This window comes from Ursus maritimus, unplaced genomic scaffold (genome assembly GCF_017311325.1).
Source record: "Ursus maritimus isolate PB19 unplaced genomic scaffold, ASM1731132v1 scaffold_32, whole genome shotgun sequence".
Lineage (NCBI taxonomy): Eukaryota > Metazoa > Chordata > Mammalia > Carnivora > Ursidae > Ursus > Ursus maritimus.
The window spans coordinates 19377300-19401047 of NW_024425786.1; the positions used below are offsets into that span (position 1 = coordinate 19377300).

Here is a 23748-nt window from a genome sequence, read left to right on the forward strand (position 1 = left end):
TTTTTTTTTTTTTGGCGGAGCCTAAAGGTCAAAGTGCAGTTTGGGGCGGGATCCCGGCCCGCCCCCAAGTCGCCTAGGTCGCACACCGGTGGCACCGCCTCCAGGCAGGCAGCCCAGCAGTCCAAGGACGCCTGAAGGGCGGGGCAGGAGGCGGGCAGGGGGCGGGCCGATGGCGGTCGCGGCGCCTCACCTGGCGGTCTAAATTGGACCCAGGTATGCCAGTGGCTCCGCCCAGCGCCCGGCCCCGGTCCCTCCCCAGGCCGGACTCCGGGAGCGGAAATTCCTGCGCGGGCGGGACCCGGCGGGAGCGGATCCCAGCGGGCGGTCTCGGCCATGGAGCCAGTAGCGACCTGGACCCCCGGGAAGGTGGCATCTTGGCTGAGAGGTGGGCCTGGGCAGAGTCGGGCTGGAGGGGCACTGCGACGGGGAGAGGAAAAGGGGAGAAGGACGAGCCAGGTCTGCCAGTTGGTTAGTCAACAAGCGATTTATAGAGCGCCTGCCAGGTACCCGGTACTGTGCTAGGCAGAAGGATCGCCGGGATGACCCCGGGGGGCCTGAGAACTCAGAGGGGTCTCCCATCGCCCCAGCATCGCCAGGGGCTGCCAGGGTGGCGGCGGGGAGGTGGTGGTTGTGTCATGAAAACAGAGGGGCGGCCCTACTGTGCCCAGGCCCACTCAATCTCCTTTATCTTCCCTCCGCCCCAGGGCTCAGTGGGCTGTTTTTAAACCCATTTTTCAGAAGCGGCAACTGACGCACTGAGCCAGGAAGTGATTTGCTTGGGCTTTGGAATAGGGCCGGTCCTCCTGTCTTTTCCCTTCTCCCCACCTTGAGATTCCCATTGAGAGAAACAGAAGGCCCAGTCAGACCGAAGGGCTTGGCGCAGCCCCACCCTGGGGGACTCAGGGGGAGGACGTGAGCCCTATTGGGTGGGAAACGGCCCAGACTGAAGCTAGGAGAGGGGAGGTGAGTCCCCACAGCCTTCCTGGTGGGGGAAGCTCCCAAAGGAGTGGAGGGAAACGGACGACGCTGCTGGCAGGCTCAGGGCTCAGGGCGATCAGCCCTGGAAAAGCAGGGATTCCGGGCTGGAGTCAGATTCCCAGGCCGAGTTCCAGGCCCCGCCCCTCCACTCACCAGCTCTGCGACCAGAGGTCTGTTTCTCTATCCATAAGATGAGAAAGTCACCAATGATCTCAGGAGGTAGACAAAATGAGACCATCATGGCAGGTGCCTGGTCTGTGTGGCTCAGTGTAGGACACTTTGGGGAGGACGGCAGCGCAGCGGGGTCACTGTACATGGCAAAGGAGCTGCTCCGGGTCTGTAGCCACGGCGTCACAGGTCCAGGAACTCCCAGTCCAGTGTTCTTGATGTCACATGGGGAATGAGGGAGAGCTATTAATGACACTCACATTCCCCGGCGATGGAGCCTGACATGGAAGGAATTCCTTCAAAGAGAGAGCAAGCTACTTAATCTCTGTTTGTACCAATTTTCCCATCTATAAAATGGGGATAACAGTAGTCATTACCGTCTACATTCAGTGAGCACCAAATGTGTTAATATGTAGAAAGCCCTTAAAATTTTGCCCAGCACAGAATAAGCTTTCGATAGATATTATTCCTATTTTTGGTCTGCCTTGTCTACCCTGTGCCAGGCATGGGCTAGAATTAGAGATGAACAGTTATTTATGGCCCAGAGCTTGAGGGGCAGTGGGAGCAGGAGAGCCCCCGACCCACCCTGGGGAGTTATGGAAGGCTTCCTGGAGGGAGTTAGATTAAAAAGGGGGAGTAAAGGAGCTAGAACACTCCAGGCAGGAGAGATAGCCCATAGAAGACCCTGAGGCAAAAGGGCATTCCAGGAGCTACAGGGAGTTAGCGCTCTGGATCGAAAGTATTGGGTTTGAGGGGCTGTGCCAGGAGATGAGACTGGAGAGGCAGGTGGCGGCCTGGTCATACAGGGCCTTGTAGATCAGGTCAGAGAGTCTGGTGATGATACAATGGCAGCTCTTACCGACTACCATGAACCAGGGAATGGGCCAAGCGCTTGACATGCCTCGTGTCATCTGATACCCACATGATCAGAAAGTAGGTGCTTTTATTATTGCCATTTCACAGGTAAGGAAACTGAGGCACAGAGCAATTAACTTACTTGCTGAGTAGTGTCATCTGTGAAATGGGCAGAACACAGCGTGGTCTCAGGACTGTGGTTAGGAACAGCTGGGAGGGAAAAGGGCTTTGTGTGAGTGAGGAAGTGGCCTAAAAGGCCACGGCACCCCTCTTCTCCCTCCAGGCCTCGATGACTCCCTGCAGGACTATTGCTTTGAGGACTGGGAGCTGTCTGGCAAGTGCCTGCTCCAGCTCTGTCCCCGAAGCCTTGAGGCTCTGACCGTGTGGCCTCTGGGCCACCAGGAGCTCATCCTGGAAGGGGTGGAACAGCTCCGGGCCCTGGTGAGTGAACGGTGGCCACGCTGGCTGCGGCTTCCAACCGCCTGGGGGTTGTGGATGGGGGGCTGGCCACTACCAGGAGACAGCCTGCCTTTTTTCTGGCACAGAGCTCTGGGCTACAGACAGAGAACCTTCAGAGCCTGACAGAGGGGTTGCTCGAGGGGACCTGTGCTTTCCAGAGCTTGGTCCGAGGCCACCTGGAAGGCTGTGCTGAGCCCCCTGCTGATGTCCTCAGTGCAGCGGTGCGGCTGGTGCGTGAGGCCCAAGTCCTCCTCTTCTGGCTCAACAGGTACCTGGGCCCCTCCTCAGCCCCTCGTTGGGCTGGCTGGTGAGGGGGCCCTTCTCATCCTTGGCCTCCTCCGGGGCCTGGGAGAGAAGAACAGAGCTTGGCTGTTGCTCAGAAGTCGTGGAGCGGGCAAAGAGGTTATCTGTGCAGGGGCACCGGGGCACCTGGGTTCCCACCCACCCCCAGCGTGTAATCGTAACCGTCCTAACACTGCACAGAGAGCTTCTCCACTCCCTTCAAGTGCTGCTGCTTGTCCCGCAGGTCCCAGCTCAGGTGTCACCTCCTCTGGGAAGCCTTCCCTGTTGCAGGTTCTCAGAGCTCCCTACTGTTCACAGCGGCTGGAGTTATCTCATTATTGATGTACTCATGTGTGTAAGGCCTGTCTCCCCAGCGCCTAGGACAGGGCCTGGCACGTCTTAGGCGCTTGACAGCTAAGTCCTGTGCTGAGCTCTGTCGACATATCAGTCATCTCCTTTCCCCCAAGCAGAACCCGTCAGAGCGGCTCTTCTCTCCCCCCATGCGGCGATGAGTAGTTGGCTCTGAGTGGTTCCAAGACCTGACTGGTCATCACAGCCCCCTAACCACTGCCCCTCCCATCCTTCCCCCTGCCAGGTACCTCTTCTCCCACTTAAACGACTTCTCGGCCTGCCAGAAGATTGGGGAGTTGTGTGGGGAGCTGGGCCAGGCCTTGCAGGAGGTAGGAGAACCAAGGGCCAGGCTTGGCCCAGGCTGTAGAGACCAAATCAGGCTAGAGCTTTTTATAACGTGTGAATCAGCACAGGATCACGTGTGGGGGTTGGGAAGAGGCAGGGGCAGGAAGAAAGGAGGCCTGGCCACGGGGTAGGGGGCGATGGGGGCCTGGGGTCTTCTAGCTGGCAGGGGCAGCTCAGGAAGTTTGACTCTGGGGCAAGGGTGGAGTGGGTGAGGGCATACATGGTGATTTCTGGGGTTTGGCATCAGGGGGACAAGACCTTGGAGCCAAAGCTCTGAGGCCGTGTCATCCTGGGAGGAGACCAGCATGCAGGACACAGGGAGGGACCCCAGGGAAGCCCACCCGGCCCTCGGGAGAAGGCAGTGCCCCTGCCTCAGGGAAGGCTGCTGCCCTCTCTGCTTCCAGGACAGTCCAGTGGCCGAGAAGGAGAACAAGGTCCTGAGCATCGTGAGTGTGGGTTTGACTGAGTGGGGCGGGAGGGGGGCGTGCTGGGAAGGGGCGCAGGCTCAGCATCCCCTCCCCCAGTGCAGCCACGTGGCCGGGATCTGCCAGCACATCCTGAACTGCAGCCCCCAGGAGCTGCTGGAGCAGAGAGCCATGCTGGAGCGCGTGCAGCTGGACGACCCGCGGGTGAGCTCCGGCCTGGGCAGCCTGGTCTGGGCCCTGAAGTACGGTTGTCGGATCCCACAGGATCCTGTCCTGCTCTGGCTGGAAGGCCTCTTCTGTACAGCTGTGAAAGGCCCAGGGGACTTTCCTGGGGTCTTAGGTCATTAAGCACTTCTCCAGTCCTGAGGTGCTTTAGCTGGTGTGGTCTCAGGTGACACATTCCAGCCCTGGGACATAGACCTGGCGGGTTAGGGGACTGGGGAGAGGACACGGACTTTCTTGCTTTCATCTTTGACTCGTTGAGAACCCCAGAGCCCCCAGCCCTGCCCCTGTCCTGCCCCCGCCCGCTGATCCCTTCAGGAGGGCTGCTGAGAATCTCCTACCTCATTAGTCAGCAAGCCCAGCCTCCCTCTGGCCCTTATTGGAGGAGGCGGCAGGGGCCCAGAGAGGAGGGGCAGGCCCAGAGTCACACAGCAAGTTGGGCAGTGCCGACCTGGGGCCAGCTCTCCCCCCAGTTCCACCCACTGAAGAATCCTGGTCCCCCAACACCCTCAGTGACTGCAGCCTCTGCTTCGGCAGGGCCTGGAAATCCACACCACCAGTAACTGCCTGCACTTCGTGTCCCGTGTGGGCACCCAGGTGAGAACCCCGCGCCCTTCTCAGCCGCCCGCCCCAAGGCCCTGCCCTCCAGCTGAGCCTGCCTCAGGCCCACGGAGAGCGAACCCTGTGAGCCCTACCCCGCATACCAGGTTCCTGCTGACTCCCGGCTGCGGATCCTGCCTGGAGACGAGATTGTCCAGGTCAATGAGCAGGTGGTGGTGAGTGAGGAGAGGGACACGGGGTTGGGGAGTGAAGGGGCTACTGAGTAAAACCCAGGGCCGGTGGGTGGGGAGGGACCCTTGTGGAGACCAGGCTTGGGGGAGCTGCCATCCCTGAGATGAGCCAGCTCTTACGGGTCAGAGTGGCCTTGGCAGAGCCAAGGTGAAGGGCTGGTGGAGGCCTCCTGGAGGAGGAGTGGCAGGAGACCGAGGGCAAGGGCTGTTGGCTTACTTCGGAGCCTCGTGGGCGGCTGCATCAGCCCTGGGTCCCTGGCCTGCCCCCTGCCTCCTGCCCTGTCCAGGTGGGCTGGCCCCATAAGAACGTGGTGAGGGAGCTGCTACGGGAGCCAGCCGGGGTCAGTCTAGTGCTGAAGAAGGTCCCCGTCCCGAAGACCCCTCCACAGGTACTTGCCCTCCAGCCCTGCCCCCATCCCGCTCTCAGACCCCTGTCGTCAGCTCTGTCACCATTTCTGGTTGTTCCCCAGACCCCTCCTCAGGCCCCAGGCTCCCCACAGCTGTCGAGCCCCTCGCTGGCTTTCACCCCGCTGTCTCCCAGGTAACAGGCTCTGCCGTCGGTGGGTCTGGGCGGGGGTGCCACGAGCTCACTCATCTCACCTCCCCTTGCTCTCCCCAGGGCCCCATCCGAAGACGTCTTTGCCTTTGACCTGACTTCAAACCCAAGTCCTGCACCCAGCCCTACCTGGACAGGTAGATTCAAAGTCCCACCAAGTGGCAGACGCCCCGGCCAAGGCATGTGGGATGCCTGGCTCTAACCTCCCCCCCCACTCTAATGTCCTCACCCTACTGCCCAGCATGGGGCTGGTCTCATGGATGCTCCTCTCTCTCCTCCCTCCTGACAGACGCTACCTCCCTTGACTCTGAGTCCCGGCCCGTTCCCCCCACACCCCCAGCCACACTGCCAGCAGGGGTAGTGGAGACACAGGAAGCCCCAGAACAGCCTGACAAGGTAAGATGAGGGCTCAGCAAGGAGGGTTGTGTGGCTCCGGCCCCAGACCCTTCTCTAACCGCTTATGGCCTTTTCAGAGTCCTGTTTCTGGTCGGAAGAAATCAAAAGGTAAGAGACGTACTTGACCGGGTGGGGATCCCCTGATAGGAGCTCTTTGAAGTCTTTACAGTGTTTGGCAAGACCACCCCTCCCATTTCATACACAGCCTCTCCTCAACAGCTGGGTGTGACAGACCTGTGCGTCCAGCCTGGGCCTCTCACCAGCTCTGTGACTTTGGGCTAATGACTCCTCCTCTGATCTTCCGTTTCCTCGCCTCTGAAACGGGAAGAGTCAGCCCTACCTCAGGGAGACACCTGTAACCTTTCAAGCCCAGAGTATGGGTTCAGAAGATCAGCTGGGAATGCTGGGGGGGTGCAGGTGCAGGCTGGGGGGTCCGGGTGGCCCTGCCAGCCCCTAAGCACCCAGGCCGTGCTCCCGCAGGCGTGGCGACACGGCTGAGTCGCCGGCGGGTGTCATGCCGGGAGCTGGGACAGCCCGACTGCGACGGCTGGCTGCTGCTGCGCAAAGTGCCCGGCGGCTTCATGGGCCCGCGCTGGCGCCGCTGCTGGTTTGTGCTCAAGAGACACACGCTCTACTGGTACCGCCAGCCCCAGGTGAGCCCCCGCCCCCCCGCCCGGCTTCGCCAGGGGGTCAGAGCCATGGTTCTTGTCCTTATCCTGCCGGCCCCTCCCTCTGTGGTCACGGGCAGGCCACCGACCCCCCGAGCCCCGTCTGTAAAACAAGGTCACTCCTGGAGAGACACAGACGGATGTGTGTGTGAAAGCAGGCTGAGCAAGGCATCACGGGCAGTGCAGAGTCACGTCTGCTCTGCCCACCTTTCCTTCCTCTTCTGTTACTCCATCTATCCTGTTTATTCATTCGATGAACATTCAGGTGCCGGCTGCGTCCCCAGCTCTGGGCCGTGTGCTAGGGACATAGGGCAGACGGGGACAGTCCCTGCTCCTCTGGGCCGGTAGCGGGGAGGGTGCATGCACGCTCAAGGACCGTTTGGGGAACACACGCTATGCTGAAGGAGAAGCCCAGGGGTGGGTAGGAGCCCAGTGGAGGTGGACAGTCCAGCCCGAAGAGTCGAGAAGGCCCCCTGAGAAATCAACGCCTGGGGGTTAGTCAGATGGGAAGGAGAAAACAGCAGGAAGGGAGAAGAACGTTTGTAAAGCTCAGGGGCATGCAGCAGCTTCCCGTGGCTCTGAGGACAGAACAAATGCATAAGCAGTCAGTCTTCTCTTTTGGGACTGTTTTCCTGGATATCTTTGGCTCCCCTTTCCTGGCTCAAAGGCCCCCCCTTGGTCACACCCCCTGCCCCCACCCCAGATTCCTGCCCTGAGCTCTAGGCACGAGGAGATTTGTGGTTGGAGAGCCCGGGAGCACTCTCTCCCCTGCCCACCCCAGGAGCCTGACTGGGCCTCCAGGGTAATGGGGCTGCAAGCTGACCCTCAAACTGTGACTTCTCCCAGGATGAGAAGGCTGAGGGCCTCATCAATGTTTCCAACTACAGTCTGGAAAGTGGACAGGATCAGAAGAAAAAATAGTTAAGTCCTGGAGTGTGACACGGCGTGGGGGTGGGGGGGGGCGAGAAAGGGAGAGAGGAGGAGACGTGGGGGGGTGGGGGCAGCAGGTAGCTGGGATTCCCGGGGCAGCTTCATGGGTTCTGGATGGGCACAGCCAGGCTGAGTGAGGCCGCTCTGCTCCCTGGCAGTGTGTTCCAGCTCACCCATGACGTGTACAAACCCTTCATTTTCGCTGCTGATACCCTGGAGGATCTGAGCATGTGAGTGCCACCCACCCACAACCCCCAGCTCCCACATGAGTGCTTGTGAGCCTGGCTCAGGAACCTGGATTGTGATCCCAGCTCTCTGATAGTGGCTGGTCAAGGCACTCACTTCCCCAAGCCTCAGTTTCATCATCTGTAAAATGGGTTAATAAGAGTTCCTACCTCTCAGAAGTGCTCTGAGGATTAAGTTAGAAGAGGATGGAGGTGCAAACCCCTGGCATACAGTAGATGAAAACTCCGAGACCCATTTGTCCCTCCACAGGTGGGTGCGCCATCTCATTACCTGCATTTCCAAGTACCAGTCTCCGGGCCGTGTCTCCCTGCCCCGAGAGGAAGGTGGGTGTCTCACAGGGGTGGGTCCCACCAGGTCTCAGCTGAGCCTCTGTCTTTCCTGCAACGGGGGCTGAAAACTCCAAAGCCCTAGCCCACTCCCTGGCCTCCCAAAACCCTGTGAAGCTTAGTGGGCTCCCCAACTGCTCCTGTTCCCCCAGACTGCTACAGTGAGACAGAAGCAGAAGACCCTGACGATGAGGCTGGGTCCCGCTCAGCCTCGGTGAGTGGGAGACTGGTGGGGAGCGGAGAGCAGGCCATAGGGCTCAGAATGATACCTACCTCTCCTTGCGCCCTGCCCATAGCCCAGCCCAGCCCAAGTTTGGAGTCCACTCCATGGAGACACGTCACCTGCAGCCACCCCCATGCAGGGCAGCCCACAGACTTCCTTTGGCCCGCCAACAGGTGTTGTGCTGGGGTTGGGAGCTGAGCTGGAGGGCGGGGGGCTGGGGGGGCCAGGATGGGCACATCCTCATCTGCCTCCCCCTCCCACAGACAACAGTGAAGGGGCGCTGGAAGGAATGGTGCAGGGGCTGAGGCAGGGTGGCGTGTCCCTCCTGGGCCAGCCACAGCCCTTCACTCATGAACAATGGCGGAGCTCTTTCATGCGGCGCAACCGAGACCCCCAGCTCAATGAGCGAGTGCACCGCGTGCGTGCGCTCCAGAGCACTCTCAAGGTCAGCTGGAGGGCACTGGGTGTGGTGAAGGGCTGGGCTCTGGGCTTTTGGTTCTGGTTTCTGGCCCTGAGCTCTGGGCTCGGCTGTGGACTGGGCCAAGTTCTAGGTTCCCAGAGCCAGCCTCTCAGTGTGAGGGTCAGGGCTAGACCGGGCCAGGTGCTGGGTTTTAAGCATTGGACTCCAGAGTGAGCTCTGGACTTGGGCTCTGCCCCTCTCCCTGGGTGATCATGGCTCCTTAGCCCCTGCTCTCTTCACAGGCAAAGCTGCAGGAGCTGCAGGCCTTGGAGGAAGTGCTAGGTGACCCCGAGCTGACAGGAGAGAAGTTCCGACAGTGGAAGGAGCAGAACCAAGAGCTCTACTCAGAGGGCCTGGGAGGCTGGGGAGTCGTGCAGGCTGAGGGCCACTCCCAAGTCCTGAGCTCTGACTCCAGAGAACAATCTTCCCACCCCCTGCCCTCTGACCCTGAGGAGCAGTCCCATCTCTGCCCCCTGACCCCAGAGAGCAACCTCCGACCTCCTGACCTCTGACCCTGAGCAGTACCCTGGCTCCTGACCTCTGGCCTTGAGGACCACCTCAGCCCCCAAGCCTCTGATATGTCCAGGACAGAGCATCCCCAGGTTCTGTTCAAGGTTGAAGTAGTGCTAGTCCATGTGTCACCCCAAGATGCCCCCCTTTGCCTACACGTCCACCATTTCTGCTCCTCTCTCCCCTGGAGTGGGGTAAAGTGAGTGAGCTCTGTGCCATCCTCTCTCTTGCCAATGAAGGAGTGGCACGCTGGGCTGAAAGAGATTCTCTCTCACCTCATCCTCCGACCTGTGGGGGCACAAACCTGTTCCCCTCCATCTCTGGAACTTCTCCCTTCCCCAGACCAGTCTTATATAATCGTTCATTTTACACAAGAAACACTTTCAACAAAATAAAATCAGTTTATCTAAAATGAATCTACATGTGCCTTGACTTCCGTGTTAGAACCAGGAGTCTGCTCCCGGACGGGACAAGGATGGAAAGCTATCAGAAGGACATGAGTGTAACTAGTCTTGGTAACTAGTTAGTCTTGGTAACTAGTTGCTGGTCGGTAACTAATTTGGTAACTAGATAGTCTCGGTAGCTAGTCCACCATGTGCGCAGACCAGTGGCCCGGGCCCTGCAGCTGAAGTTCTGGGCCTGTCAGGATGCCGGGTTGCTGATCCGCGGCTAGCGGGCTCTTCCACGTGTGCCCATCTCTTCCCATCTCCTCCCAGCCCTTGCAGACCAGGGGGTGCTCTCCGGCCCTATCCCCAGGACGGGCGAGGGGGGGGCACTAAGAGAAACAGAGGCTGGCCTTTCACTCTAGATGGAGAAACACACCTTGCATGGAAGGACAGGACGGGCAGCCCTGGAGACTGGGTCTTGGACGGTGTAGCCGGTGGGGAGAGGTACAGGTTGAGGCCAGCTGGGAGGAGGGCCTCTGAGCCAAACATCCCTCTTCTTTCCTTTCCTCCCAGTCTCACCTCCAGCTCCTGGACCCAGAGTAGGGACATGTCCCTGTGTCTCCAGCCAAGCTGCACAAGAGACCTGACCTGCTCCCATCAGCCTCTGACCTCTAACCCCAGCCCAGCCCCTGAGTGTCCCTGGCTTCCTCCATGGGGTACCGAGGGGAATCAGTGGGAGGAACTTTTCTTGGTATCAGGATTCCTTGGTGGAATGCACAGCTGGAGGTCACAGAGTCCTCTGTGATATCACCACGAGGGGGAGCAAGACCCCTTGGAATGAAGTTTCTTTGACGGGTGGGAGGAGACTGAGCAGCTATGATCGGTAACCGAAACAGCGGGTGGCTGCAGTGGACCCACGCCAATACCAAACCTCTGACGGTCATGGTAGGTGGCCCCTGCCTTGGTCCACCCAAGCCGGGCGTGCCAGGGAGGGGCGGGGCGCAGGGCCCGGCGCTGGCTCCCGGGGGCAGAGCCGCACTGATGGGCCGGCTCCTCACTCTCGCAGAGGGCCGCTCACGAGCCCTACGCCCGGCCAGAGGAGCAAGTGCTCATCAACCGCAGAGACATCATGAGCACCAAGGTGAGGAGGCCGGACGGCCGCCCGCAGCGAGCCCGGCCCCACAGTCACCCTCAGCAGCTGTGCCCTGGGGCACCAGGCCGCCATAATAACTCTGCCCCTTCTAGCTTCTAAACGAACGTCCCCCCTGAGGACCTGCCCCAGCAGTGACCCCTACAGTGACCCCTTCATGGTATGTTAGTACCCACCTGGCAGTGCTCCCCACGGGAACCCCTCTATAATGACAGCCGCTCACCAGCAGAGCCCCTAAAGTTCTCCCTTGCAATGACTCCCACAAAGATTCCCCAGCAGTCACCCTCTTTCGGTGGCCGTTTAGGTAGTGACCCCTACACCAATGCCCCCAGATCATGACCCCTCCCAGGCAACTTCTCCCCCTAGAGTGGCCCTTCCCCCAGGGGCCCCCATTCACTGAGAACAAACGTCCAGGCAGAGGCCTCCGCGGTGACACCTGCCTGAAGGAAGGTCCCCGCCCTCTCCCAGGATGCCTGGGACATCCAGGAATTCATCACTCACATGTATGTCAAGCAGCTGCTTCTACACCCGGCCTTCCGGCTGCTGCTGGCCTTGCTGCTGGTGGTCAACGCCATCACCATTGGTCTGCGCACCAACTCCTTCCTTGGCCAGGTGGGACTCCAGCCTGACCTCTGCCCCCACTGATCTATGGGGGGGGGGTGCTGGGCAAGACGCTTTTCTCTCTGGGCCTCAGGCTCCTCATCTGTTCGTGACGATTGCACTGAATGTTCTTCCGGGGCTGTCAGCTCTGACTTTCTAGGAAATTAGAGATCAAGGAAGACTTCATGGTGGAGGGGGCCCAGATTTGAAAAAGGCATAAGATTTGTAGAGAGATAGGGTGGGAGAAAACTGGTGTGAGCAGAAGCAGACAAATGGGTGCCTGGTGGGGGAGGGTAACCCATTTTTAATCAATAGTCACTCTGTGCCAGGGTCCAGGTGTGATCACAGCAGACCCAGTTCTGTCTCAGACACAAGCACGTCATTACGGATGATGAGTGTCACGGGGTACGTGGGAGCTCAAAGTAGACGTCAAACCCAATCTGTAGGGTCAGGCAAGGCTTCCTGGGGAAAAGAACGCTTCAGGTGGGAATAAAGAGTAAGTGGGAGTCAGCCAGGCAGAGAGAGGTGCGAAAGAGTGTTTGGGGGTGGAAGAAACAGCTTGTGAACAAGTTCTGTACGTCCATCTTCAAGTCCAGTATGATTTTGGTCTTATCCTTGATATTTTAAACTCCTACAAGGAATATACTACATACATGAATTGTGCTATTTGAAATCAGTATTTTAAAAATGTCCAGTGCAGTGGCTGGTGATTTCAGAGACGTGGCCAGCAGCTAGCTGGTGCAGGGTCTTTATCTTAAGGAGGATGGCCTCTCTCCTATGTCATTGGGAAACCAGGGAACGGTTTCAAGCATGGAAGTAACATGACCAGACATGTGTTTTAGAAGACTTTTAACACTCACTCCCACAGGGTGGACCACAGAAGGGAGGGTGCTGGGAATGGGAAAAGATAGATCAGGCCGGACTGTGTTGTGATGTTCAGTGAAAGATGATGGGGCTTGAACCGGGGCAAGGGCCATGGGTAAAAGAGGTCCCATGCATCTGAAGCTCTCTAGGAGTCAAATCCACGGGCCTTCCTGATTGCTTGCTTGCTTGCTTTTTAAAGATTTATTTATTTGAGAGAAAGAGAGAGAGACAGAGCGAGCAGGGGGAGGGGGCAGAGGGAGAGAGAGACAAACATTGACTCTCCGCTGAGCCGGAAGCCCGATCTCAGGCTTCCTGAGATCATGACCTAAGCCGAAATCAAGAGTCAGACGCTTAACCGACTGAGCCACCTAGGCGCCCCCCTGATCGCTTTTCTTTACAACAAACGGTGAGCACTTCATATGTGCTGCCGTGTTTAACATACCTCATCCTCTCACGCATGTAGAGAAAGGGAGAGCAAGGAGTCACCTTTCTGGCTTGAGCAACTGTGTGGGGACAGTGCTGTTTGTTGGGATGTGGGGACACAGGACAGTGAGCAGTTTTGGGGAGGATGCTGAGGTCAGTTTGAGTTGAGTACTGTAGTGGTTGGAGGTGCTGGGGCAATATCCACACAGAGATGTCTAGGGAGAGGTTAGAGGTCAACTCTGAAACCCTGCCAAGAGGTCGGGCTAGACATGGCAACATGAGGGTTGACAGCATCTGGGTGGATGGTTGCCAAAGCTAAAGGAGGAGATGAGGCCACGGGGGGAGAGAGTGTCCAGTGAGGAGAGAAGAACGCCAGGACAGAGCTCTGAGGGGGGCCTCCCAGTGAAGGACAGAGAATGGAGGTGGCTGCACGGAAGGAGACTGAGGAGGGCTGGTCAGTGGGAGGACCTGAACGTGCTGTCAAGAAGGGGATGCAGGGCCAGAAGAGGCGAGAGAGGAGGCCAGAGAAGGATCGCGGAGCATCCCTTGGGTTTAGTTCTTGTGGCCTTGACAAGAGCGGTGGAAGTGTGGTGGAGGCAGAACCCCAATAGCCAAGATGGCCGAAGGAGTGGACTGCAGGCAGCTTCCCCCCCTCACAGATTGTGAGATTGGTTCAGACTGCAGATACCAGCACTCTCAGATAGAATGAAGTAGAATGAAAAAGAATGAAATAGAAGCTGCATGTGTGTATGTAAAAGAGGGAGGGAGGGTGGGGGCAGGAGAGAGACAGACTACTGGGAAATATAAAATACATCAATCTTACCGTGGGTCCTGGTCAAAAACGCTAAAAGCCCTGTAGACGATATGTGTCCATAAAGGTCAGATCCTAGAGGCCTGTGAGTGCCAGACTGGTTTTGAACCTTGCCCTGAAGGCCATTGGGAGCCATGGTAGGCTTGTGCGTAGAGGAGGCAACTCTGATTTAGCCATAGATGCTCATGACTTGGAGGAGGCAGGAGGACTATTTATGAAGCTCTCGTGGTAAATAGTGAGGAGAGCTGTTGCCTCCCAGGGCCAGCGGGATGGAGCTGAGGGGACAGATGACGGGAAAGAAAGCTCTTCCTTATCATAGACAGACATCCTTGGCCTGTGATGCCCTCTGGGAATTTGGAAGAGGTAGGGAGCCCATGACCTTAACGTCCCATTCCGGGTTTAAGCAGCTGTGCTCAGCCTCTCATTGGCCAGTGGGTATGGGTGATGACAAGGTGTGGGGACCAGGAGGCCTCTGTGTGGCAGTGAGCCTTGAGGCATTGAGTCTGTTGGCCATGGAAGTGAAAGGAGGAGTCTTCCTTACAAGACTTTGGGAACTGCCAGGGGGGAGTTGGGCAGGCTGGGAGCTGTTGATGGGGTCACAAACCATAGTAGGGTCACAGCTTCGTGAGAGATTGGGGGAAAATGAGTTGGATTTTGAAAAGAATTCAAGCTCATCAAGTCATCCGTTCATCCATCCAACTGTCAGTCCACCCAGGGAAATGGACCCATGAGTGTCGGGGACATGCAGGAGTCGTGTCAGGCCTTGCCAGGGGATTTGGGAGCTCGAGCAGCTGGAGTAGTTGGGACAACCAGAGAAGGACGGGTGGGACTCAGTGTCCAGTGTCCGCCATCTCAGGGGCCAGGGCCTTGCTTCCCAATCCTGGAGCCTGTTGTGCCTCTCCCCAACCCCTCTTTTTCACGCATCCCTACTCTAGAGGTTAGGAGCAAAGGTTTATAGTCGGACAACAGTCTTTATTGCTCACTGTCTGACCTTGGGCACCCCTCCGATTCCTCCTGTGTGAGATGGGAATAAAACCTACTTTGTAGGACGGTGGTGATGCTGACAGGAAAGGCACGTGCAAATGGAAAATGTACTCTAAAGGGAGCTGCAGAGATGCTGAGGAAGACGAGCAGCAGGAAATGGGCCTGCCTTCCCCCGCAGACGCCGCCGTCCCTGACCTCACCCAGGCTCTTCGCCACTGACCTCTCGGCCCCTCTTTTTTTCTCTGTCTTCCATGTAGCAACACTATGAGTTGTTCTCTACCATAGATGACATTGTGCTGACCATCCTTATCTGTGAGCTTCTCCTCGGCTGGTTAAATGGCTTCTGGATTTTCTGGAAGGTGAGATCCTGGGCCCTCCCTGTCATTGCCCCAACTCCTCCGTAGGGACTGCACCCCACCCCTGTGCTTCTGGCCCAACAAGCTGAGAATGTGTGTGTGTGTGTGTGTGTGTGTGTGTGTGTGTGTGTGTGAGAGAGAGAGAGAGAGAGAGAGCAAGAGAGAGAAAGAGAGAGACGTGGAGAGAGCGAGACTGACTACTTCTGAGATGTCCGCGATGCAGCAGAAAATAATTTGTCCTAGGAGCGCAGCTTCCCTGGTTTCCTCCCTGGGTTAGCCTTCCCTAGTTCCGTGATCTTGGGAAAACCTTGACTTCCTTACCTAAGAAATGGCTTTGAGAGTCTCCACCTTAATTGACAGGGTTCAAGAGCAGAGGTCAGCAAACTTTCTGTAAAGGGCAGGATAAATATTTTAAGCTCTGTGGGCCATACAGTCTCTGTTACACCCACCTCTGCCTCGGGGCACAAAAGCTCTGCAGACAGACAAACAGCTTGACTGTGTTCCCAGAACGCTTTATTCATGGACACGGAAATTTGAACTTCATATAATTTTCACATGTCACAAAATGTTGTTCTTTTGATGTTGCCCCCTAACCATTTAAAAATATAAAAACCATTCTTAGCCTTCTTAGCCTGAGGGTCTTACAAAAAAAAGGGCCGCTGGCCAGGTTTGACCCGCAGGTTATAGCTTGTGACCCCTGCTGGGGAGAGTGTCGGAGAGCTGTCCGGGTAGGAAACGGTCTTATTGCCGCATTAAATGAGATGAAGACTCAAACTTTGTTGTTGTGTTGGTTTTTTTTTTTTAAGATTTTATTTATTTGACAGAGAGAGAGAGAGAGAGACAGCCAGCGAGAGAGGGAACACAGCAGGGGGAGTGGGAGAGGAAGAAGCAGGCTCATAGCGGAGGAGCCTAATGTGGGGCTCGATCCCAGAACGCCGGGATCACGCCCTGAGCTGAAGGCAGACGCCCAACCGCTGTGCCACCCAGGCGCCCCTCGGTTTTTTTTTTTTTTTAAGATTTTATTTATTTGAGAGAGACTCCAGAGCAAGAGAGAGCATGGGGAGGGGGCGGGAGAGGGAAAGGGGGAAGCAGGCTCCCCAATGCGGGCTTGATTCCAGGACCTGGGATCATGACCTGAGTGGAAGGCAGACACTTAACTAACTGAGCCACCCAGACGCCGCAGAAGTATCATTTGAATACTGTTACTGGGGGTGCCTGAGTGGCTTGATCAATTAAGAGAGTGACTTTGGCTCAGGTCATAGTCTCGGGGTCCTGGGATGGAGCCCCACATCGGGCTCCCTGCTCAGTGGGGAGTCTGCTTGTCCCTCTGCCCCTCCCTCCGCTCCTGCTCTCTCTTTCTCTTTCAAGCATATGAATAAAATCTTAAAAAAAAAATACCATTACCAGGACAACCAATTAGAATTATAAGCTTTCCAGGGGTCAGAGGTTTCACTCCATAGAACCCAGAGTGTAGAACCCAGAACATTTCTGAAGTCTGGATGTCTTAAAGACTGCCTTGTGCAAACGACATTTGCAAGGATGTTTATTAAGAGTAAATAGAATGGACTGGTGCATATTTACATGTTTCCACACTCAAGAGGAGGGTAGGTACCATGCTTTCTGTGAACGTTTCAATGCACCACCTTATCCGAACTAGCCCTAGGAGGCAAGCAGACACCTGTTCCGTAAGAGAAAACATCTCCTCCTTCGTATCTTCTTGAGATTTCTTTTCAGCAGCAGTTAGGGGGTCTGCATTTTCTTAACAGTGTTGTTGTTTTTTTAAATTTTTATTCTTATTTTTTTAAGTAAGCTCTATGCCCAGTGTGGGACTTGAACCCATGACCCTGAGATCAAGAATCGCATCTTCTACTGAGCCAGCCAGCTGCCCCAGGGGGCCTGAGCTTTCAAGGCTAAGTCCCAGGGTTTCATTAGCGCAAGAGAATTGAAGCAAGCCTGAGAATCTTATGTTCCTCCAAGGCACCCTGCTTGTCCCCTAAAGCAAGGTTTCTCAACCTTGGCACTATTGACATTTTGGCCTGGATAATCCTTTATTGTAGGGACTATCGCATGTTCAGACACACCCCTGGCCTCCCCCGCTAGATGCCATTAGCACCTTCCTCGGTCGTGGCAACCTAGTCGTGACAACCCCAGACATTCCCAAATGTCCCCTGAAAGGCAAAATCATCCCTGGCTGAGAACTAATGTCCTAAACCCTAACCTTCCTCTGGGGCCCAGCTTCCGGTGCCAAAAACCAGGGCTTGTGAGAGCCCGCTTCTGCCTCCTTCCCTCACCCCTCTCCCTGCCCCTGGGTCCCAGTTTACAAAACCTGCTCCCTGTTGAATAGCTGGGGTGGAAGGGGAGGCAAGAGGAGGGAAAGGGGAGATGCAGGAAAGGGAGGAAAGTCTGTAAATTAATATCTTAAAATATTACCCAGCCCTACAGGAATCCGCAAAGTCTTGTCCCCGGCTCTTACTTTTCTTCTGCCCTGCGGGGTCCCTTCCTCCTCCTCACCCCCACAGCCTATTAATCACTATTTCACCACCTAAATATTTCTCAAATCCTTAAAAATGCTGCAGTGGCTCCCTATTGTTTATAGAATCAGGTCCAATTACTTTACAGCACTTGAGCCTTCCGAGGTGCTCACTTTTACGGCCTCAGCATTCCCTGACTTGCACTTGATGTTCCAGCTACCAAACGGCTTGTAGTCGCCTTCCCCAACACCCGCGCACACACATACGCATGCACACGCGCACGCGCATGCACACGTGCCTTTGTCCCAGCTGACCCCTAGTCTATGAAAGCCCCCTGCCACTTTATTCACTTGCTTTACTCCCGCTTATGGCTTAAGACTTGGTTCAGATATCTTCTCTTCCAGGAAGTCCTCCTGTCTCTCCCAGGCCAGGTGAGGTGTGGCTGTGTCTCCCTGATACTGTGTATTTATCTGTCTCGCATGGAGTTTAAATTTACTGTCTCTCTTCCTGGAAATAGTTGGTGTGCCCTGCAGGGCAGAAATCCTGTATCCTACCATCCAGTTCAGGGCCTGGCATATAGTAGGAGCATAATACTGGCCGGATAGAGGGCTGGATCTGTAGACAGACAGATTTGCATCTCCTTGCGTATGTGTAGGCACAGTCATGCTGATTGTGGGATACCAGGAAGGCTTGTGTTCATTGGACTGCCCGATACATTTAAGAACATTTTTTTCCGTTAAAAAATAGTTTTCTTTTTGAATATTTAATGCGGATACACATTGGTCAAAACTATATTGAAAGGTACACAGGGAATATTTCCTTCCACTCCTTCCCTTTATCTCTTCCCCACCCCGCCAAGTAATCTTTTTATATTTATAGTCTCTTGTTTATCCTCACAGTGTATATTTTGCAATCATAAGTTAATACGTGTATATCTTAGTCCTCCTTTTCCTTTGTCCTCCCTCCCCTTGTACTTTGCTTTTGTCACTTACTGGGTCCTGGCAACCTTTCTATGTCAGTACACGGAGATCTTTCTCATTCGTCTTTGTTGCCTGGACAGTGTTCCATTGACTAAACGCTCCGTGGTTCACTCAACCAGTGTCTCATTGCCGGACACTTGTTTTCAACCTTATGCAAATGTCATTTTGTACTTGGACCAGAGTTTCCATGGGTCAGATTTTAGAAGTGGAATCACTGGCTAAAAGCTAAATGCATCCATGGTTTGCTACATAAATTCCCCTCTTTAGTGGCTGTGCTTGAACTTTTCATACCTGGGAGCTTCCTTCGTCTGTCCCCATTCCTATACGACTTTGTGCCTTACTGGACAAAGGGCTTGTAACAATTCCCTGTGTCTGTCTCTCTCGCACAGTGAGAGCTCGCTCACTTCTGAACTGGCTACTGAAGCAGTAGTCTTTGATTTCTTAGCATTTATTGTTATTGTATTGTTAATTGTAGCGTGTGTCGCACAAAGCCTGCAGCATCCAAACACGTTCCCGTCACCTAACTGTAGGGCAAGGCCATTTTCAGCACTGCACTAGCCAAGGTGGGTGCTTAGCTTAGGAGTCAGCTGTGTGTGTGACGGTCTCCACTGTCTCTGAGGCTGCACTTGGCTGTTGACACGCATATGAGACAGCAAGTGCTTGTGGGTTTTGTGGCACATTTGGGGAGGCAGCAGGAGAAGTAACAGCAGTGGATGGCAGATGACTGGTCCTGTCCTGAGAGGCACACTGAGCCCCCCATCCTTGGGGTGGTGGGAGGGCAGACCCTGGATGTCCCCACGGGCTGGGCCTGATAGACCCTTTGGGGCTGGCCCACCCCCCATCCCCCACCACCCCCAGGACGGCTGGAACATCCTCAACTTCCTTATCATCTTTACCTTGCTCCTGGGGTTCTTCATTAATGAACTCAGTGTCAACGCCATCACCTATACCCTCAGGTGAGCCGGGAACTCTGGGGAATGAAGGGAACCTGTCTGGACCCCGGGAAAGAGATGGGGTGGGGATCATCTCTGCCCCTCTAGGCAGGTCAGGGGGCAGTGGGGAAGAGGGGCCTGGGAGGGGCCGAGGGGCACCCCTGAGAGGCTGTGCCGCAGGGCGCTTCGTCTGGTGCACGTCTGCATGGCGGTGGAACCTCTGGCCCGGATCATCCGCGTCATCCTGCAGTCGGTGCCCGACATGGCCAACATCATGACCCTCATCCTTTTCTTCATGCTGGTCAGTGCCCTCCCCTAACCCCCACCTGCTCCCCTTTCCTGACCAGGGCCCCTGGGTCATTGGGGATGGGGAGCTGTCTGGAGAAGAGGAGAAACCTCTGGGCCAGAATCCCTGGGATTCCCTTGGCAGTGTTCATTTGCATGGCATTTGCATGTCCTGTCTCCAAGGTCCTTGGGTAAAGTTCAGGCATCGTCTTTGGTCTCTCTGGCAGGTGTTTTCCGTGTTTGGGGTTACTCTCTTTGGTGCGTTTGTGCCCATGCATTTCCAGAACATGCAGGTCGCCCTCTATACCCTCTTCATCTGCATCACCCAAGATGGCTGGGTGGACATCTACAATGACTTTCAGTGAGTGCCTGTGGGGTGTCCCCCCCACCCCGCGGGGCAAGGCAGTAGGAGTGGAGCTCCAGGGCTTGGGAGGAAGATGGCCCAGCAGGAGAGGGCTGCCCAGGGCTTCAAACTGGGGAAAAGGACACTCTGAGGACTGGTCTTGGTCTGCTTGAAGGCTTGTCCCCCTTTCAAAGTCCTACTGCAGATCTGTTCATGAAGACGTCCCCTGTCATGCTAACCAGCTGGGTAGCGAGGCCTCGAGCAAGACAGCAGATCTGTGGTTTCAGGACAGCCTCCCAGCCCAGTCCTAGTAGGCCTTGAGATAATGTCCCCATTTCATAGAAGGGGGAATTGAGACTCAAAGGACCAGGGAGGTGATGGAGCCCCTGCCTGCTATCTCCAGGATGGAGACAAGAGAGTACGCGATGGAGATTGGGGGTGCCATCTACTTCACCACCTTCATCACCATCGGTGCCTTCATTGGCATCAACCTGTTGGTTGTCGTGGTGACCACCAATCTGGAGCAAATGATGAAGGCAGGAGAGCAGGGGCAACTGCAACAGATAAACTTCAGTGAGGTGAGGGGGGTGGGGAGGGCAGAAGGGAGGAGAGGGAGAATGTATGAGTGCTGACTTGAGGGCACGCATGTGTGTGTGTGCGTGTGAATGTGTGTGCACACATGCTTGCACACTCAAGGGCCTGGAGAAAGTCAAGTCTGAGACCTGGGGGCAGCATCCCCCACCTTGAGTACCATCTGAGTGGTGTGGATTGCCTAGTTTCTATGGCAACTCAAAACTGAGGGGCTGGGGGACCTTAGGGCAGGTAACCAATCTAAGCCTCGATTTCTTCTTCTGTAAAATGGGAATAATAATAGTACTTCCCTCAAAGGACAATTATGAGAATTATATGGATAAATGAACAGTAGTTGGCACACATATAGAATTCATTAAATGTTAGCTACAGTGTTATTCATTCAGGGGTAGGACTTCCAAAAACTGGTGGGGTGGAGGGGGCTGTGGCTGTGACTTGAGAGTAGGTAGGGCTTTAGAAGTTTGCTAGGTAGGATTTATCAGGAGTGAAACTGGGTGCTAAGTTTGAAAAGCTTTTTGAAAAGGGGTGAGAATTTTCAAAGGGGTGGAGGCGGGGCTTGTGCATTTGAAGTTGAGCTCCCACAGCAGGGTAGGGGGGCTAAGATTGGCTGGAGCTGAAATGAAGGGCATTAGAACCCTGGTGTCCTAAGAGACTCATCCTCCAACAGGGCAAGCAGGAAGGGGCTGGGGGAGGGGTGCCGGCTGAGTGGTCCTTCTCCCCATTTCCCTCTTTCCAGAGAGGCAAGCAGGAGGTGGATGGAAGTAACGAGCTGCCGCTGGTGCACTGTGTGGTCGCCCGTTTGGAGATGTCTGGCGTCCCGCAGGAGCCGCTGTCGGGCGGCCACCTGTCTAACCTCTCAGAAAACACCTGTGACAACTTTTGTTTGGTGCTCGAGGCAATACAGGAAAACTTGATGCAGTATAAGGAGATCCGAGATGAGCTCAACACGTAGGGCGGGTACTGGGGGTACCCCGAGTCCCGTGAGTCTGGGCTGAGCAGAGCCTCGGATTCTTCTGGCTTCACGCCCTCCCCGCTTTATAATGCGGACCCTGGGGCCCAGAGGGGCTTCAATGACTTGCCGGGGGTCCGTGGGTGGAGAAGCTGGAATCCATACCTTCCTGTTCCTTCCGTTTCACACGAGCGCACAGCTTGGCCTGGCTCTCCATAGGAGTCAAGGGGGAGGGCGAAGCGGGGTGGATGCCAGGGAAGAGATGGGAGGGCAGTCCCCCTCTTTCACCTCCCCCCCACCACGCTCCCTCAGCCCTCGGAAAGTACTCACCCCTCCGCCCCCAGGATAGTGGAGGAGGTACGCTCCATCCGCTTCAACCAGGAGCAGGAGGAGGAGCTGATGCACAAGCCCCTGTCACTGACCCTGTCGGTGGTGAGCGGGTCCTCCCTGGACATCCGCGACATGACTTGCCAGCAAGACCTGATCACCGCGCTCATCAACAGGGAAAAGGTGCACGCAGCTTCCCTCTCCTACCCAATAAGAGCTCGCCCGCCCCGCCCCCGAACCCCCCCAGCCCCGCCCAGCCTCTGCCCCATTAGTTAAACTTTCTGTCTATTCCAAGATCTGATCCCCTGCCCGGGCTCTCACGCACCCCGCAGCCGCCGCTGAGCGGGTTCGGTTCCACCCTTTCCTCCTCGGAGAGGCTCTGCCCCGCCCCCCATCAGGCTCCTCCCACTGAGTCACTTAAGTCTCTGACGTCCTCAAACCTACCCCTTCTTAGGGTGGCTTGAGCCAGCTCAGTTTCCACCTGGTGGCAGATACCTGGGTGCACTGTAGGCAGAGAGGATCCCTGGGTTCTCGCTAGAATGCATCCCGAGGCCGGAAGCTTCTAGGGAGAAAAGACACACACCCATATGACTTGTTTTTTTCTCTGCTTCGCACACCACGTGACTGGGCTAGAATGACTGGAGCCTTGTGGAGGTCCACAGCCTAGGCTCCCAAGCTTGGAGAGGACACTAGGCAGCTAGAGTCAGACATATGAAGCACTTGCCTGGGAAGCCTGGTTGGGGTAGCTGCTGAAGCTAGCAGAGGGGAGTGAGGGAGTGTTTGCCACGTGAAAGTGAAGGACTGGCAAACCCCTTGTTTTGCAGGTTCAGGAATCCAACACAAACATACTCCTTAACAAGCACGGGAGCAGTCGCTGAGAGGCAGCCTGGGAGCCAGGGGCCTGAGCTGCACCTTCCTGCATCTCTATGTGACTTGGCACAGTCTGGCCTGAGCCCGTCTTCTCCCTTATACCTAGGCAGATGCCTGGGGCTGTGAAGGGGATGGCATCTCCAGGGCTTGTGTCTGTGAGCCCCAGGTCCGGAGGAATTCAGATGGACAAGGATGCTGGATGAGAGAGGGAGCCCCACAGCAAAGAATGAGCACAGAAAGGGGGTGCTGGCCAAGGCAGCCAGGATCTGTCCTAAGGATGGACAAACTTGGCCCCCTGCTTTAGGCCAGAGCTAGCTGGGGCCCAAGCTGGCCTAAGCACCAAGAGGAGAAAGGTGAGGCCAGTGGGACCAGGCATCTATGTATTGACAATAAAGTTTTGTGTTGGGATCAATATGTCTAACTGGTGGATCTCCCAGCTTGGGGCAATCTTGCCCCAGGTCTGATGGGCAAGACATATCTTGACCCTCAAAGGCCCATTTGTCTGATGGGAGAGTTACTGACAGCACTCTAGAGCTTTCCAGTCTAATGGGAGAGAGAATCTATACCCTGAAAATTTCTGACTTCATGGTAGGGCTGTAATCTCCCCTGAGTGTTCTAAATTTTTGTGGCAGGGGAGGGGGTGGGAATCTGGTTCTCATGGTTGGGAGCCCCAGTCTGATGAAGGAGACAGCCTGAAGGTAGAGAAGACTGGTCCTCCTTCTGGGGGGCCCTCGTCTGATGAGGTCACCACTGACCAAGTCATGCAAGTACAGGCAGTTCTCTCCTGGGGCAATGGAGAATGACTGGCAAACCATGGCTCCTGGTAGGCTTGCCAGAGGAGAGGAGCACTGGCACTTGCTGGAAGATCGCAGGAGGAGTTTCTGGGTTAGGTGAATGAGATCTGGTGGGGTACTTGGGACCTGTAGAGATCTCCTTGGGACCTTCACACTAAAGACTATTGAGAGCCGCAGCAAGTTCCTGAGCTAGAAATCCAAGAGTCTGAGAGAGCTGCGGCAGTCACAGGCATTAGGAAGAGCTGCCTCAGAGAACTGGATTCTCATCCTAGGGTAAGTCATTGGGCCTCATTTTCCCCATCTGTGCAGTGGGGATAGGGTGAGATTGATCTGCAACTCGAAAATCAAGTGGCCAGCACTTAGCCCAAAAGTTGGGAGACCAGTAAGATCATCCATGTGGCTGAGACTCAGAGTCCCTCGTGTTGGGTTGGGGGGAAGGCT

General features: G+C 55.9%; 2 protein-coding genes across 4 annotated transcripts; both read left to right on the forward strand.

Annotated features, from left to right (window-relative positions):
• The first annotated feature begins 289 nt into the window (after window positions 1-289).
• On the forward strand, window positions 290-9607 carry CNKSR1 (connector enhancer of kinase suppressor of Ras 1). Of its 3 annotated transcripts, XM_040619037.1 has the most exons (21): window positions 290-385; window positions 2285-2442; window positions 2547-2728; window positions 3338-3422; window positions 3843-3884; window positions 3963-4067; window positions 4623-4682; window positions 4793-4861; window positions 5164-5265; window positions 5347-5417; window positions 5496-5569; window positions 5722-5828; window positions 5906-5936; window positions 6309-6481; window positions 7343-7416; window positions 7585-7656; window positions 7922-7995; window positions 8151-8212; window positions 8295-8394; window positions 8485-8666; window positions 8924-9607. In XM_040619037.1, the coding sequence occupies exons 1-21, from the start codon at window positions 334-336 to the stop codon at window positions 9191-9193; spliced, it is 2145 nt and encodes a 714-aa protein (XP_040474971.1). In that variant the 5' UTR covers window positions 290-333; the 3' UTR covers window positions 9194-9607. The 3 variants fall into 3 exon arrangements, with proteins under 3 accessions (XP_040474971.1, XP_040474972.1, XP_040474973.1); XM_040619038.1 differs by lacking the exons at window positions 290-385; window positions 2285-2442; window positions 3338-3422 and having other exon boundaries at window positions 2674-2728; XM_040619039.1 differs by lacking the exons at window positions 290-385; window positions 2285-2442; window positions 2547-2728; window positions 3338-3422 and having other exon boundaries at window positions 3968-4067.
• An 846-nt stretch (window positions 9608-10453) lies between these two features.
• Window positions 10454-22521, forward strand: CATSPER4 (cation channel sperm associated 4). Its single transcript, XM_008694855.1, has 11 exons — window positions 10454-10522; window positions 10644-10718; window positions 11196-11339; window positions 14667-14768; window positions 19075-19172; window positions 19329-19449; window positions 19661-19794; window positions 20180-20354; window positions 21104-21315; window positions 21661-21826; window positions 22468-22521. Exons 1-11 carry the CDS (start codon window positions 10454-10456, stop codon window positions 22519-22521), a joined length of 1350 nt encoding a protein of 449 aa, XP_008693077.1.
• The last annotated feature ends 1227 nt before the right edge of the window (window positions 22522-23748 follow it).